Genomic DNA, 18,149 nt, shown 5'->3' with positions numbered 1-18,149 from the left:
TAAGCCATTACTGATGATGGTAGAACATTAAAATTAAAATTTAGGGACTGAGATATACAAATTTTATTTATGGAGACTATTTGTGATACTTTTTTTAAATAACAAAAAATATAGTTGCTGGCCAGGTGCAGTGGCTCACACCTGTAATCCCAGCACTTTGGGAGGCCAAGGCAGGCGGATCACTTGAGGTCAGGAGTTTGAGACCAGCCTGGCCAACATGATGAAACCTCACCTCTACTAAAATACAAAACTTGGCTGGGTGCAGTGGCAGGCACCTATAATCCCAGCTACTCAGGAGGCTAAGGCAGGAGAATTGCTTGAGCCCACAAGGCAGAGCTTGCAGTGAGCTGAGATCGCGCCACTGCATTCCAGCCTGGGTGACAGAGTGAGAGACTGTCTCAAAAAAAAAAAAAAAAAAGTGTGTGTGTGTGTGTATGTGTGTGCATATATATATGTGTGTATGTGTGTGTGTGTGTATATATAGTTGTAATACAGGGTTAGAGCAATAGCATATCTAACCTAGTCTTTGACTTGATAATTGGTATGTTGATTAAAAAATAACTTCAAAAAGCCAAGTGACTTCCTTATATGATATTACATTTAGGATATCCTAAACAATGTTAACTTTGTATTCAGATTAAATATCTCTGGAAAAATAGTCCGGCAATATCTAGAGGCTTCATTTATCCTTTTGCACATTTGTTTTTCTTTTTTTGGTATATGTATTATTTTAACAAAAATCTATGCTTCATCTAAAATATAAAAGAAACAAAGAACTGGGTGGGTGCGGTGGCTCATGCCTGTAATCCCAGCACTTTGGGAGGCCAAGGCGGGTGGATCATGAGGTCAGGAGATCGAGACCATCCTGGCCAACATGGTGAAACCCCATCTCTACTAAAAAAAATACAAAAAATTGCGTGATGTGTGCGTGCCTGTAGTCCCAGCTATTTGGAAGGCTGAGGCAGGGGAATTGCTTGAACCCGGGAGGCAGAGGTTGCAGTGAGCCGAGATCGCGCCATTGCACTCCAGCCTGGTGACAGAGCGAGACTCCGTCTCAAAAAAAAAGGAAAAGAAACAAAGAACTTTATGCACTTTCTAGAATAACAAAATGCAAATGTAATATTATCTACCAGGAAAAGAGTAGATAAGTAGATACACCAAATATTTGGATTTAGTTCACTTTTATGATAATTTTTTTTACTTATTAGTCATGTCTGATCTTTGTATACCAGCATTCTAATAACACATAAATTATTACACAAATTAAAACGAAGAAGTACCACAGTTGGTAAATTTGAAGCTTCTGAAGACTTCTCACTTTAGGAATTAATCTAGGCAGTTTTGGCTTAGAAACACATTTTTTGTGAAAAATTTTTAGCAGTTTAAGAGAAGTTGTAGGTAACCCTCTTCTCATTCAGTATAGCCCTCAACTTGCTGCTAAGAGCTTTAACAATTTTTGCAGGATCTCACTTGAGTATTTTAGGTTCAGATGGAACAATTCTTATCACTTTTATGAATCAGATGTTTTAAAATTCAAATTTAGATTGATGTTATATGTTAACACCGTCTATAACATCTGCCTACACCCTCGGAAGGGACCTATGAAATATTAACTAGCCAAGGAATCCTTTTCTGACTGTGGGCTTTTCTGTAGGAATGAAATCTGGCAGAAATATTTAATGAAGAGGAATCTGAACATAGCAGTTGAGAAAGAAAGATTGGGAGAAGACTCCAGATGTCGTAAAGCAAAGAGAGGATGAAGCACAGGAAGCAGCTCTTATTATTTCTGTTGCACTTTGGCTCAGAGAACTCCAAGCAATTGATTCTATCCTAAGGACATATTTTTTCAATTTGAGATATAATTAATTTGTTTTCCAGTAAAATAGATATTAGTAGATCTATGACATACAGGAAACAATCGAAAATAGAGGTAAGTGGTAATAATACCTCATTACTTAAGACATCTTTTTCAGAAAATTATTCTTCAGTGTGTGGTGCATTGGCTTTCTAGGAAAGAATGGGAGGGAGAACCCTGCTGACATGAATAATGGCCTGGGGGAGAGGGGGAGAGAAGCAAGAGAAAGGAGCAGTTAAGAGGAAAATGATGTCATCTGGAAAGAAGGAAATAGATCAGGGCGTCTTTAAGAGCTAATATCAATTGGGTTTAGTGTCTGTATTTAGAGGATGGGAGAGAAGAGGTATCATCTAGGGTTTTGGCTTGGGCCACAGGTAGATCTTGTTAAGGCTGTACGAAATAGAAAATCCAGGAGGTAACGCAGGTGTGTGGGGGAAATGATACAAATGTAAATCATACAAGGATATGAACCCTGTAGATTTTACAACTTTGAGCTCTATCCTTCTTAGGCCTCCTCTTCTAAGCAGCATAAACTACTGCTGCCTACATGTTGCCTGTTCATAAAGGCTGAGGCAGGGGAGTCGCTTGAACTCGGGAGGCGGAGGTTGCAGTGAGCCGAGATCATGCCATTTCCCTCCAGCCTGGCGACAGAGCAAGACTCCATCTCAAAAAAAAGAAAAGAGAAGAAAAAAACAAAGAACTTTATGCACCTTCTGGAATAACAAAATGCAAATGTAATGTTATCTACCAGGATAGAAATTGGAGGCTAGAATATGTTGGGTAGGGTAGAGAGACTAGAGGGAATGATTTAGCAATAAAATAGGTTTAAATATCTTCTCACGTGCCCAGACTTAATTAGCTTTGTATTATTCCTATTAGTAAGCCAGGAATTAGTACTAGGTGATAAGCAAGGATGCGCAGGGCCTTGTGAGGAAAAGAGTTACTGTAGCAGTTCTGGATGCTTACCCCTTGCATGTCTCCAGGGGAACCATCTTTGACCTTGGCCAACCCCTGGATTGCAATCCTTGGAGTGTTCTTTATGTTAGTGATGATGATTTTGTTGTATACACCTGGAGCATTGGACCATTCCATACTGGCTCGCCAGGTTGCGTTGCACAACCACCAAGACTGATAAATAGGCACCTGGTTTTATTATTGGGCCCCTGAGTTTTGGTTGCCATAGCCAATTCCATAGCAGAGTATGCGTACATGAACAGCCTCCCACAAAAGCCTTAGACCCTGAGAGTCAAGTGGGATTCTGTGGGCAGAGACATTCCACACGTGTCTATAGTTTGCTGAGAGAGAGACAGAATTCCTGTGTAGCTGCAGACAAAGGACAACAGAATCCTATGTTGGACCTCTCTGGACTCCACTGATACATCTTTTCCTGTTGCTTTTGCTCTGTATCCTTTGCTGTCGTTAATCTTAGCCACGTATTAATATATAACCTGCTATTGAGTCTTGTGAGGCCTTCTGGGATCACCAAAGGAAACAACCATATACCTAGTACTGAAGAGATTTTTTTAAAAGCCCAATTTGTCCATCTGAGTCTTGATAGGATTCACTGAAAAAGAATAATGAACATATGTGAGTATCTGCAGTGTCGAGGTTTAAATGAAATCAAGGCTTTGGTCTTTGTCCATGAGACATTTATAGTCTTTATAGGGACATGACACATGTTAGGGAAATGCTTATAAGCATAAGTATAAATAAAAGCAAATTGGCAATGATGGCAGAATTAAAGAGAGATTAAAATTGGTAAAAATCAAGCAAGGCTAATGAAAGATGGTAGGTATTTAAGAAGAGATATAGGACTGCATTATCAAATGATAGCCATAATTTTCCCCCATATGTACTTTAGCAGTATGTAAAAACTGTAAAACAAAAAACTTTTTTCTTGGATTTTATCTGATATATTCCAAGCTCAACTCAAGTTTGATGAATTATTTGTACGGAATCTAAATTTGTACTAAATCAAAATTTAAGTGTTTTATGCAACAATTTTTTATGAGCCCTCCAGTTACGGATTTCAGCTGTGGGATAATGTTCTCATGTGTTATTATCCCAGAGACTCCATGCCAAGTCCTGTTATAATTAGTCACACCTGATAATTCCTTCAATTGTGTGGTTAAGCTGCTCGTGTCCAAAGCAGTTTACCTGAACTACACATGTGCAGGGCAGACTCTAAGCAGCCAAGATTAAGAAGGAACTTTGAAGGTTCTGCTTCCTGTAATGGCCAGATAGCTCCTGTCAGATCAGTGTTCCTGCAAATAACAGCTATACATTCTGAACAGAATTTAAAAATCTACCAAAAGGCACTGGAGAGCAAGAAAAAGAAGGCAAATTCTGGATGGGAGTCCACACTTGGAAGAAGGAAATAGCAGTTCATGAGTTTCATCATATAAGAATGTCATTTAGCCTGGGGGCCGGCCCTCATCAGTACCATGTGGAATGACTATAACTTTCAAACTTGCAGACTTACTGGCTTGAAGAGCCAGAGGTTGGAGTCCAGGACAACCACAGGTGGTGTATGGTCTAAAGTTAATACCATGTATTACCTTGATATCTGGTAAAATCAGGAGGCCCTTGAATGGCCTAACTACAAGTTGCTGTCCACACTCCGCTCCTTAGCTCAAGGATCAGGCACATTTCCTGCTTATTCCTGAGTCACAGGTTTTAGTTCCCTGACAGCTTATGGAATTATTCATCCACACCAGTCACGTCCTCCCTCAGGAACCAGGAGCGACCTCATCCTCTTGATACTACAAAGCCTGCACCCCTGGTTGTTCTCTATTTCCAAGTGCAGGCCCCACCTGGCCCTGTGTGGAGTGGGTGTTCTCTGCTAGGCTGTGAGTATATGTGACTAGTACACTGCTGTCAGTCTCATCTGTGTAGTGTCTTGTGTTGTGTTTAGCCTATTCCCATAGCCTTACAGTAGAAATCCCTCCCTCACCAAAGAGGCGAGGAGGAGGGATGCAAACGCACAGCAATGGGAAGTAGAGGAGAAATCACAGAAAAGAGAGATTCACAAAGGAGGAGCCTCAAAGACTATATAGAAGATGCCCAAATTTCTTGCCGAACCTAAACTACACATGTGCACAGCAGACTCCAAGCAGCCCATATAAGCCTTAAATAACTGAACTGAGAAGTTTGAGTTCATCCAAGTGTCCAGGATAGAATCTAAAATTACTAGGCATACGAAAAAATAAGAAAATGTGACTCAAAGTCGATCAGTTATCCCAGGATGAACCAGATGTTGGAATTAGAGACAAAAATTTTAGAGCAGCTGTCAAAACTATGCCCAAGGATTTAGAGGAAAATATACTCATAATGAATGAAAAGATAGGAAATCACAGAAGAGAAAAACCATAAAAAAGAACCAAAGGTTAATGCTAACATTGAAAATATAATATTTAAAATGAAATTTTTGCTGGATAGCCTTAAGATCAGAATAGAGGCCAGGTGTGGTGGCTCACATCTGTAATCCCAGCACTTTGGGAGGTGGAGGCAGGTCGATCACCTGAGGTTGGGAGTTTGAGACAAGCCTTACCAACATGGAGAAACCCCGTCTCTACTAAAAATACAAAATTAGCTGGATGTGGTGGCGCATACCTATAATCCCAGCCACTCAGGAGGCTGAGGCAGGAGAATCGCTTGAGCCCAGGAGGTGGAGGTTGCAGTGAGCAGAGATCACTCCATTGCACTCAAGCCTGGGCAACAAGAGGAAACTCTGTCTCAAAAGAAAAAAAAGATCAGAATAGAAATAACGGAAGAAAGTGTCTGTGAATTTGAAGGTAAAGCAATAGAAATTAATTCAATCTGAAGATCAGAGAGAAAAATAAAATAAGGAATGGTGCCTAAGAGACAGGACAATACAAAAAGATCTAACGTGTATAGGGTTCCAGAAAGGAAAGAGAAAATGGATGCCCATTATTTGCTGCTGCCATGGCACGGGGGTACCCCTGTCCCCAAATTGCGCCCAAAAGGCAACATAGAGGAGACTGAGGAGGGGGTGGAATAGGAGCCACAAGGAGCTAAATGAGACCCATCATGACAATGGCGCCAAATGGAGATGCTCCCAAAGAACTCTGGTCTGTAGCTGGAACCATTTCTGATCTCTCCCTCTTCATGGCTCAAAAGATATACGGATTTTCCAGAACAGCCTTGTGGATTGCAACCACTTTCTTTATACTCCTGGCTGTTCTGTTGTCTTGGAGACTAAGTCACAAGTGGAACAACAGCAGCAACTAGAAGCAGCAGTGGATACTCTCTAGGGCCTACCACGGGGCCTGCCACAGGCTCTCCCTTCACTCCTGGAGAGATCTAGATTGTTACTGCCATATATGAGCCATCCTGGTGGGAGAAGTTTGAAATTCAAGTCTCTAGACTGCTGATTATTTGGCCTTTTTTTCTTTTTTTGAGACGGAGTCTCGCTCTGTCGCCCAGGCTGGAGTGCAGTGGCGCGATCTCGGCTCACTGCAAGCTCCGCCTCCCAGGTTCACGCCATTCTCCTGCTTCAACCTCCCGAGTAGCTGAAACTACAGGCACCCACCACCACGCCCGGCTAATTTTTTTGTATTTTTAGTAGAGATGAGGTTTCACCGTGTTAGCCAGGATGGTTTCGATCTCCTGACCTCGTGATCCGCCCGCCTCGGCCTCCCAAAGTGCTGGGATTACAAGCATGAGCCACCATGCCCGGCCGGATTATTTTTCTTTACTTTGGCACATTGATCTATCTAAAGCAGGTCAGAAGAATCCTCCTCACAGCGTTTCACAGAGAGACTCCCAACTTTCAACTGTGCCCTCCATGCTTTTCTGCCCCATTTTTTCTCTCCTCACTCAGATACCACAGTTCATCAGTGCAGAGGGCTACTCCATCTCTAGCCACCCTACCCCTTTGACTAGATTTTTCCTAACTGGTTGATCTCCTCGCTATCCCATCGTAGGGCAGGAACTGATGCTAGTGGAGGGATGTATCCTTGACCATCAATCAGAATGAGGAAGGATGTGCACATGGCATGAAGCAGACAAAATGCATTACAGCTGTAGTGTAAAGTGGATGCTGTGGATTTCTATGCATGTTGTAAAGGAGGAAGGCCAGCAGCAAATTCAGCCACAGAATGGGAACCTTGGAGGACAGAGTAGGAGATCATTTCCTCTGTGCATTTTGGCTGTTAGACTTGTACGTATGTTTTATTTGTTTTTTGAGACAGAGTCTCGCTCCCTCGCCCAGGCTGGAGTACAGTGGCGCAATCTCGGCTCACTGCAACCTCCACCTCCCAGGTTCAAGCAGTTCTCCTGCCTCAGACTCCCAAGTAACTGGGATTACAGGCACCCACCACCATGCTCAGCTAATTTTTTATATTTTTAGTAGAGATGGGGTTTTGCCATGTTGGCCAGGCTGGCCTCAAACTCCTGGCCTCAGGTGATTCACCCACCTCTGCCTCCCAAAGTGCTCGGATTACAGGTGTGAGCCACCATGCCCGGCCTGTGTGTATGTTTTTAAAAAGCCAGTGCTCACTTTTTGTATTTAAATTTCAAAAATGAGGCTGGGTACAGTTGCGTGCACCTGTAGTCCCAGCTACTCAGGAGGCTGAGGTGGGAGGATCACTTGAGCCCAGGAGTTTGAGACCAGCCTGGACAACATAGCAAGACTTCCATCTCAGAAACAAAAACAAAAAACAAACAAAAACAAAACAGAGCCAAACCATTGAAAAGGAAAAAATAAAAAGAATATCTTTAGAGTAACCAAAGGAAAATGACATTTTATGAGGGGAACAAAGATTTGAAATGCCATTGACTACTCATCAGAATCAAGTGAAATGACATATTTAAAGTTCTGGAAAAAAAAATCAACCCTTTATCTGGAAATAATCATACAGATGAAATGAAAATATCATGCAATAATGAGGGCAAATTAAATACATTTTTACTTAAAACGTAGAATCTGTCACTAGCAGACCTGTGCTACAAGAAATGCTAAATGAAGTTCTTTAGACAGAAGGGAAATAATACCAGATGGAAACCTGAATGTTCAGGAAGGAAGGAAGAGGCTCAGAAAGGTAAATATGTGGGCAAGTATAAAAGACTCCTTTTCCTCATAATTTCTTTAAAATACAGGACTGTTCAAAGCAAAAATTATAACAAACCCTGTAATGAAATTTATAACATGGAAATGTGATGCATTTGACAGCTATAGCTTAAAGTACAGGTAGAGTGCAAGGGGCTTGTATTTTTATGTGATGTGACACAATATTAACTTTAAAAACACTATGAAAAGTTAAGGTTGGTTATTGTCATCCCTTGGGCAACCACAAAAAAGCAACTCAAAGAGGTTTTCCTAAATTCATCCATAGCAATAATTACATTACATTTGAATAAACTAAAAACTCCAATTAAAATGCAAGGATTGTCAGAATGCATTGAAAAGTAAGGCAATTATATGCTGTCTATCGATGATATTTAAATATAAAAACAGATAGGTTGAGAGTAAATGGATGGAAAACGATAGGCACAAAATATAAGCATAAGAAGGTTGGAGTGGCTATTTATCACATAATGTAGATTTCCAGACAAAGAGAATTATCAGGGAAAAGAGGGACTTATTTTCTTTGAGATAGAGTCTTGCTCTGTCGCCAAGGCTGGAGTGCAGTGGTGTGATCTCAGCTTGCTGCAGCCTCCGCCTCCCGGGTTCTAGCAATTCTCCTGCCTCAGCCACCTGAGTAGCTGGGATTACAGGCATCTGCCACCATATCCGGCTGATTTTTGTGTTTTTAGTAGAGACAGGGTTTCGCCATGATGGCCAGGCTGGTTGTGAAATTCCTGACCTCAGGTGATCTGCCCACCTCCATCTCCCAAAGTGCTGGGATTACAGGCATGAGCCACCGTGCCCAGTCTGGACATTTCATAATAAAACAGTCACTACATTAGAAAGATAATTGTAAGTGGGTATGTACTTAACAGCACTTCAAAATACTTGAAGCAAAATTTGACAGAATTAAACACCTCTTCTTCAGGAAGTGATAGAACATGTTTAAAAAATCAGTAAAGACATAAGAGCTGAACAAAACCATCAGTCACCTTGACCTAACTCACCTAACTGCACTCAACACCTGCAGAAGAATGAACTATAATTTTTTTTTTTTTTGAGATGGAGTCTTGCTCTGTTGCCCAGGCTGGAGTGCAGTGGCGTGATCTCAGCTCACTGCAAGCTTCGCCTCCTGGATTCATGCATTCTCCTGCCTCAGCCTCCCGAGTAGCTGGTACTGCAGGCGCCTGCCACCATACCTGGCTAATTTTGTTTATTTATTTATTTATTTTGTATTTTTAGTAGAGACGGGGTTTCACCGTGTTAGCCAGGATGGTCTCGATCTCCTGACCTCGTGATCCGCCTGCCTCAGCCTCTCAAAGTGCTGGGATTACAGGCGTGAGCCACCGCGCCTGGCCAAAAATGTTTATGGTGAATTTGAAATAGGATGTCCTTTTTTGATAATTGAATCATTTTTATGTGCAAAGTTATATTTCCATTTTTTTTTTTTTTTTGCTGGTTAAAATAATGTAACATACATTAAAAATTTTACATATTCGAGTTTCTTTGTAATGTGATAAATAACACTTGTCCTGAAACGATGAACATTTCTCTCTGAGGGAAGTACTGAGTTTATTCTAAAGAGCAAATAAAGGCTGGCTCATAGCCAACTGTCATTCCTTAGTATCTTTAAATTCCCCAGAATCTTCTAATATACACATTCCACCTCCTACGTTGTTTGAAAGTAACTGACCAAGAAATATTTTTTTCTTAAATAGCACGTTTCCCTTTAAAGTTTTGTGTGAATTGAGTTTTATAAATCCATTTAAGAAAATGATTAGGAGAGCTGCTATTTCACATCAAAAGAAGAGTTTTAATAAATCTTTAGGTTTTTGTTTATAACACTACATTTCACTGAGTATTTTTGGTTTGTTCTTTACACTGACACTGAGGTAGGCGGCTTTTCACAGATGAAGAAATAGGCTTACAGAGGCCAGATTCTAACATGGAGGTCAGATAGCTACTGAATAGTGGAGCCAGGTCTTCTGGTTTCCAATAAAAGTCCTTCCATTATCCTGTACAAATTTTAAAAATCTTTTTTTTTTTTTTTGAGGCAGGGTCTCACTCTGTCGCCCAGGCTGGAGTGCAGTGGTCTGATCACAGCTCACTGCAGCCTCGACCTCCCAGGCTCAAACCATCTTCCTGCCTCAGCCTCCTGGGTAGCTGGGACCACAGATGTGTGCCACCACACTAGATTAACCTCTATTTTTGATACAGATGATGTCCCCCTATGTTGCCCAGGCTGGTCTCAAACTCCTGAGTTCAAGTGATCTTCCTGCCTCGGCCTCCCAGATTGCTGGGATTACAGGCATGAACCACTGTCCGTGGCCTAAAAGGATCTTTTATTTTTATATTTTTATTTTTAATTTTTTTGAGACGGAGTTTCACTCTTGTCATCCAGGCTGGAGTGCAATGGCATGATCACGGCTCACTGCAACCTCTGCCTCCCAGGTTCAAGTGATTCTCCTGCCTCATCCTTCCAAGTAGCTGGAATTACAGGCACCCATCACCAAGCCCAGCTAACTTTTGTATTTTTAGTAGGGATGGGGTTTCACCACATTGGCCAGGCTGGTTTTGAACTCCTGACCTCAGGTGATCCACCCGTCTCGACTTCCCAAAATGCTAGAATTACAGACATGAGCCACCCCGCCCGGCCAATTTTTTTTTTTTTTAAATAAAGATGAAGTCTCACTGTGTTGCCCAAGCTGGTCTCAAACTCCTGGGCTCAAGCGATGCTTCTGCTCTGGCCTCCCACAGTGCTGGGATTACAGGTGTGAGCCACCATGCCCAGCCAAAACCAATTGTTAAACAAGAAAAATATTTTTAAAACATCAGAGTGGAAAAGATTCTTAAACAAGATCCTCAATTCATAAATGAATAAGAGTACACCAAAATTAAATAGTTTTGTTCAAAGAAAGATAGAATAGACCATGTTAACACATGGGTAACAGACTGGAAAGAAATACAACATATAAAAGCAATAAAGGGATAAATAGCTACAAAGAACTTCTGCAGGCCGAGCACAGTGGCTCACGCCTGTAATCCCAACACTTTGAGAGGTCGAGGCAGGTGGATCACCTGAGGTCAGGAGTTTGAGAGCAGCCTGGCCAACATGGTGAAACCCCATTCTACTAAAAATACAAAAATTAGCCCTGCGTGGTGGCGGGCACCTGTAATCCCAGCTACTCAGGAGGCTGATGCATGAGAATCGCTTGAACCGGGGAGGCGGAGGTTGCAGTGAACCGAGATTGCGCCGCTGCATTCCAGCCTGGGCAACAGAGTGAGACTGTCTCAAAAAAAAAAAAACTTCTGATAATCAGCAAGATAAAACAGGAAACCCTAAAGGAAAATAGTCAAAGGCTATGAGTAGGAATTTTCATAAAGAGATTCTCAATCTCACCAGAAGATCACTTGAGGTCAGGAGTTTGAGACCAGCCTGGAACATGGTGAAACGCTGTCTACTAAAAATACAAAAATTAGCTGGGTGGGGTGGTGGGTGTCTGTAATCCTAGCTACTCCAGATGCTGATTCATGAGAATGCTTGAGCCTGGGAGGCAGAGGTTGCAGTGAGTCAAGATGGCACCATCACACTCCAGCCTGGGTGACAGAGCAAGACTCCCTCTCAAAACAAATATAAATAAATACATATATATATTGTTTTTATCTTTCACACTTCTAACCTAATTAAGGTTTATTTTTTATAAGTTGTATATAGTAGAGACATAATTTATTTTCTCTTCCATGAAGCAAGCCATTTTTCCATTTTCACTAAATGACCATTTCCCCTAGGATTTGTCATGCCACCCCCAGGTGATTCAGCTATCGTGCATACTCCATTCTTTTTTTTTTTTTTTCCAAACAGAGTCTTGCTCTGTCACGCAAGCTGGAGTGCAGTGGCATGATCTCGGCTCACTGCAATCTCCGCCTCCCAGGTTTAAGCAATTTTCATGCCTCAGCTTCCCAAGCAGCTGGGACTACGGGCACGTGCCACCATGCCCGGCTAATTTTTGTATTTTTAGGAGAGACAGGGTTTCACCATGTTGGCAAGGCTGGTCTCCAACTCCTGACCTCAAGTGATCCTCCTGCCTTGGCCTCCCAAAGTGCTGGGATTATAGGTGTGAGCCACTGCTCCTAGCCCACACTCCGTTCTGTACCATTCCTGGCTCTGTGCCTTGACTCTCTCCATTCCCTTGCTCTTTCTCTATGCCCACTACCCAAAATACAGAAATTTAAAATTTTGTTGGCTCGATACTGTGTCTTTATATTGATAGGCAATTCTTTTCTCTTTTCTTTTTCAATTCTTTATATAATTCTTATACATATAATAATATAGATAATTCTTTTTCGATTATATTAGCTAGTGTGTAGAGGTTTATTTATTCATTTATTTGTCAAATTCTTGCAAAAAATCTTGATAGGATTTTTATTAGTATTGCACCACATTTATAGATTAACTTTGGAGGACTGAACAATTCTACAATGACAAATTGTCCCAACCAAGAGCACAATATTAATATCCATTTATGCAGAAGTTATCTTCTCCTTATTTATATATTTTTCTGTTTAATTTATTTGAATTTTTTTAAAGTAGTACATGCGCATAGTACATGCAAACAGTAAAAAGGGATATCAATAAAATAAATATAGTTCTGCCCCTGACCTCAGCCCCCGCAGCTTCTCTTCCCAGAGGAAGAGCCAGTTTCTTCCCAAAAGAAGCCAGAGATTTGCTGCGCATATGCAGGCGTTTATGGATGTTATAGGATGTTAGTTGGGAGGCTTCCTGTCAAAATTTCAGTAGAGGCAATGAGTCTGTATATGTCATTTCCAAATAAACCATCATGCAAAAACCTTAGCATAGGTACATGCGTCTTTTTTTTATTTTTTATTTTGAAACAGAGTCTTGCTCTGTCACCCAGGCTGGAGTGCAGTGGTGCGATCTCGGCTCACTGCAACCTCCACCTCCTGGGTTCAAGTGATTCTCCTGCCTCAGCCTCCCAAGTAGTTGGGCTTACAGGCCTGTGCCACCTTGCCCAGCTAGTTTTTGTATTTTTTTTAAAAGAAGTCATAAACAGCATTTATTACCTTGGTATATCATACTGGTCTTCTTGCTGTTCCTTCACATCTAAGTGGCTTTCCATCTTTCCTGCCTCCTCCCACAGCCTGGTTACACAGTGCATGCCTGAACTGTTAGCCCTCAGCAGCAATATGCTTATTCCATCCACATCCCTAACCTCATGCATTCACAAGGTGAAAGTTCTGGTCCACAAACCCTTCCCTACAGGAAGTTCAATGGTTGCGAAAGAATCTGTAGTAAACCAGGCCTCCCAGGACGGCGAGCTCCAGTAAGATGATGACGGAAAGCAGCAGCTTGTTGGTTGTCGCTTTTCTGGACATTGAACGTAGAATCTTTCGACTTTTGCTCAAGTTTTCAGTTGTGTTTATCAGTCTACTCTTGGTGCGTTCTAAATGGTCTCGTTGTTCCCCCAGCTCTTCTATGGTTTCTGAGCCAATCTGGTCAGTCTCCGTGGCAATCTGATGAGAACGTTCAATACTTTGGGTGGCCCGGTTCAGGCTTTCAGGACCTTGCAGAAGCATTGCCCTTTGAGACTGTAACCGATTCATATGCTCATTCTCTACAGCATATATGTCATATTTCATGTCTCCTCGCCCTCCTGGTGTGGCTGTCAAAGGCGTGCTTCTCACCTCCCGATGGAGTTTGGCAAGGTCCTTCCGGTAGTTTCGAAGCTTAGACGTCATGGGGTTACGGAAAGACAGGGGTGCATAACGTAGCTCCTCCTCCATCCCTGCCAGCATTTCATTTGCTTCCTGTTGCTTTTCATCAAAATCCCTGATCGACTTATTCTCTTCGGTCCCCGCCGTCCCCAGCAGCTGCTCGGGCACCCCTTGTAGGTCTTCGTGGAGGCCGCGGAAGATTTCGTGCAGCTTCTTGAAACGCTCGGAGGAGGCGGCGGAGGTGGCCATGGCGCAGGCCGCGCTCCAGCAGCGGCCACCAAGATTCGGGGCGCTGGGCCCTCTCCTAGCCCAGCGGTCAGCCGCCCAGCCCCGTGGCTATCACAGCGACCGCCGCGCCACCGCTGCCCAGGACGAGGCTCTTCCGGGGCGCTATTTTTTTGTATTTTTAGTAGAGACAGGGTTTCACCATGTTGGTCAGGCTGGTCTCGAACTCCTGACCTCAAGTTATCTGCCTACTCCGGCCTCCTAAAGTGCTAGGATTACAGGCATTGAGAGGTGACAGCGTGCTGGCAAGTCCTCACAATCCTCGCTCGCTCTCGGCGCCTCCTCTGCCTGGGCTCCCACTTTGGCGGCACTTGAGGAGCCCTTCAGCCCACCACTGCACTGTGGGAGCCCCTTTCTGGGCTGGCCAAGGCCGGAGCCCGCTCCCTCAGCTTGCAGGGAGGTGTGGAGGGAGAGGCGCGAGCGGGAACCGGGGCTGCGCGCTGCGCTTGCGGGCCAGCTGGAGTTCCGGGTGGGCGTGGGCTTGGCCCTGCCGGCCCCGGCCCCGGGCAATGAGGGGCTTAGCGCCCGGGCCAGCGGCTGCGGAGGGTGTACTGGGTCCCCCAGCAGTGCCAGCCCACCGGCGCTGCGCTGGATTTCTCACCGAGTCTTAGCTGCCTTCCCGAGGGGCAGGGCTCGGGACCTGCAGCCCGCCATGCCTGAGCCTCCCACCCCCTCCATGGGCTCCCGTGCGGCCCCAGCGTCCCTGACGAGCTCCACCCCCTGCTCCAGGGCGCCCAGTCCCATGACCACCCAAGGGCGGAGGAGTGCTGCAGGCGCACGGACCCGGGACTGACAGGCAGCTCCATCTGCAGCCCCGGTGGGGGATCCACTGGGTGAAGCCAGCTGGGCTCCTGAGTCTGGTGGGGACTGGAGAATCTTTATGTCTAGCTCAGGGATTGTAAATACACCAATCGGCACTCTGTATCTAGCTCAAGGTTTGTAAACACACCAATCAGCACCCTGTGTCTAGCTCAGGGTTTGTGAATGCACCAAACGACACTCTGTATCTAGCTACTCTGGTGGGGTCTTGGAGAACCTTTGTGTAGACACTCTGTATCTAACTAATCTGGTGGGGACGTGGAGAACCTTTGTGTCTAGCTCAGGGATTGTAAACGCACCAATCAGTGCCCTATCAAAACAGACCACTGGGCTCTACCAATCAGCAGGACGTGGGTGGGGCCAGATAAGAGAATAAAAGCAGGCTGCCCCAGCCAGCATTGGCAACCCGCTGGGGTCCGCTTCCCCACTGTGGAAGCTTTGTTCTTTCGCTCTTTGCAGTAACTTGCTACTGCTCACTCTTTGGGTCTACACTGCTTTCATGAGCTGTAACACTCACCGCGAAAGTCTGCAGCTTCACTCCTGAAGCCAGTGAGACCACGAGCCCACCGGGAGGAACTAACAACTCCAGACGCGCTGCCTTAAGAGCTGTAACACTCACTGCGAAGGTCTGTAGCTTCACTCCTGAGCCAGTGAGACCACGAACCCACCAGAAGAAAGAAACTCCGAACACATCTGAACGTCAGAAGGAACAAACTCCAGATGTGCCACCTTAAGAACTGTAACACTCACCGAGAGGATCTGCGGCTTCATTCTTGAAGGCAGTGAAACCAAGAACCCCCCAATTCCGGACCTAGCATGAGCCACAGAGCCTGGCCAATACATGTGTCTTGAGCCCCTAGTCTCCATTAAGTATTTTAAAAGGTAAATAGATAGTGAAGATGACTATAGAGATGGCTGTGCGGTGGAGTCTTCCAGGGAAAGAGGGGGCAGAAAACCTCAGGTTGGGAGGGGAGGACTTAGTGGGACCTTTCAGAAAATCTAATATGTTCACCGGTAATTAAAAAGGCAGTGCATTAACCGAATCTCACCTAGAAATCAAGAAAGACAAAGAAGAGATGACTAGCTCCTGAAAAGGCAGGCATGAAGAAGGGGTCGTCGATATTTTGGGATCAGCCTACATTCCTGAGTTTGTCAGGCCCAATGTTGCTTGAGTATTTCCTGCAGATCACATGAAGGCCCCAGAGTCCGGAGCCATTTAAAATCCTGACCAAGAGGCACAATGGGACTCCACGAGAAAAATGTCCATGTGGAGTGGGCCATGGAAAATCCTATTAGTGGTGGAAATGTCATCAAGAGGAAAATACATTGTCTCAGTCATGGGAAATACACTTATAGATTCCTAGTAGAGGCCTTTGAAGGACAAAAGCATTTACTATAGAAACACTTTTAAACTCCTGCCAGGCCCAAGGAATGAGAAGTCATTTTAGTTTTCAGATTTAAATCCCTAATGATCAATCATATGAACACAGTCCTGTTTAAGAATCATTCTCTAATAGTCATATCAAAGTCTTTTTATGGTAATGTGGAGTATTAGTAACAATAGGGCCAGACGCGGTGGCTCATGCCTGTAATCTACCACTTTAGGAGGCTGACTCAGGCAGACTGCTTGAGCCCAGGAGTTCGAGACCAGTCTGGGCAACATGGCGAAACTCTGTTTCCACAAAAAATACAATAAAATTAGCCAGGAATGGTAGCTCGCAGCTGTAGTCCCACCTACTCAGGAGGTTGAGGTGGGAAGATCACTTGAGCCCTGGAGGTTAAGGCTACAGTGAGCCATGAGCGTGCCACTGCACTCTAGTCTGGGTGACAGAGTGAGACTCTGTCCCAAAAAACAATAGTCCTCAAAATCCAAGCCATGGTTTTCTCTACCATGCTGTAAGGTATAGAACTTTCATATTTTTATTTGTTACAGGGTCTGTCTCTGATGCCCAGGCTGGAATGCAGTGGCGCAATCATAGCTCACTGCAGCCCCCAACTCCTGGGCTCAAGCAATCTTTTGCCTTAGCCTTCCAAGTAGCTAGGACTAGAGGCACAGGCCACCACACGTGCAGAATTTTTAAATTTTATGTTGAGATGGGGGCTTCACTATGTTGCCCAGGCGGGTCTCAAACTCCTGGCCTCAATCCATCCTCCCTCTTCAGCTTCCCAAAGTGCTGGGATTACAGGTGTGAGCCACCACACCTGTCAAGTACAAAATGTCGAGGCTGTAGTTGAGAACTTTTTTTGCTCAATACAATAGATCTAAACCTACTATTGAAAGTATGGCTGGGTGCGGTGGCTCACGCCTGTAATCCCAGTACTTTGGGAGGCCAAGAAGGTGGATCCCTTGAGCCTAGGAGTTCAAGACCAGCCTGGCCAACATGGCGAAACCCCATCTCTACTAAAAATACAAGAATTAGCCAGCCATGGCGGCACATGCCTGTATTCCCAGCTACTTGGGAGGCTGAGGTATGAGAATCATTTGAACCCAGGAGACGGAGGTTGCAGTGAGCCAAGATCATGCCACTGCACTCCAGCTTGGGCGACAGAGCGACTATCTCAAAAAAAAAAAAAAAAAAGATGTTGACTCTCTTTTGCGATCCCTCTGCAGTCTTCTTCCATGTGGAGCCATGGAGGCCTTCCACCCTATAGGAAACACAAATTTCAGGCCCTTTAATTTGCATAAAGAAATTTCCGGCCAGGTGCGGTAGCTCACACCTGTAATCCCAGCACTTTGGGAGGCCGAGGCGAGTGGATTACCTGAGGTCAGGAGTTCGAGACCATCCTGGCCAACATGGTGAAACGCTGTCTGTACTAAAAATACAAAAATTAGCGGGGCGTGGTGGTGTGTGCCTGTAATCCTGGCTACTGGGGAGGCTGCGGCAGGAGAATCGCTTGAACCCAGGAGGTGGAGGTTGCAGTGAGCCAAGATCGTGCCATTGCTCTCCAGCCTGGGAGACAAGAGCGAAACTCTGTCTCAAAAAAAAAGAAAGAAATTTTCATCTTGCCACCTACAAATCTGAAACCTGAAGTGATTGGATCTTTTTTTAATCAATACAGATAATTTCCATGCATTTATTTTTTGAAAAACTTTTGTGTTATGGTGATCATTTTTTTGTTGTGGGTTTTTTTTGGGGTAGAGAGATTATAAAAATGACATTGTTAAGGGTAGAAATTTTCAAAATAGGAACTAAAATGAATATTGAAATTCCACAGTCATAATTCACCATACAAAAATTAAGTACTTATAGTACTGTTTTGTATTTCTTTCTAGTCTTTGTTCATCTGTATCCTTTTCAGAAAACATAATTGAGTTGATAATGTATATACTAAGTTGTATTATTTATAATGGCTAAGTAATATCCCATG

The 18,149-nt window shown here is 43.9% G+C and overlaps 1 protein-coding gene across 1 annotated transcript; it reads right to left on the bottom strand.

Annotated features, from left to right (window-relative positions):
* Positions 1-1,952: 1,952 nt before the first annotated feature.
* Positions 1,953-16,760, bottom strand: LOC100970143 (vesicle transport through interaction with t-SNAREs homolog 1B-like). The gene has a single exon (XM_055112032.2). The coding sequence runs from the start codon at positions 13,923-13,925 to the stop codon at positions 13,230-13,232; it is 696 nt and encodes a 231-aa protein (XP_054968007.2). The 5' UTR covers positions 13,926-16,760; the 3' UTR covers positions 1,953-13,229.
* Positions 16,761-18,149: the final 1,389 nt, after the last annotated feature.

This window comes from Pan paniscus, chromosome 3 (genome assembly GCF_029289425.2).
Source record: "Pan paniscus chromosome 3, NHGRI_mPanPan1-v2.0_pri, whole genome shotgun sequence".
In the NCBI taxonomy this organism is placed as follows: domain Eukaryota; kingdom Metazoa; phylum Chordata; class Mammalia; order Primates; family Hominidae; genus Pan; species Pan paniscus.
This window is presented reverse-complemented; position numbering and strand designations above follow the sequence as displayed.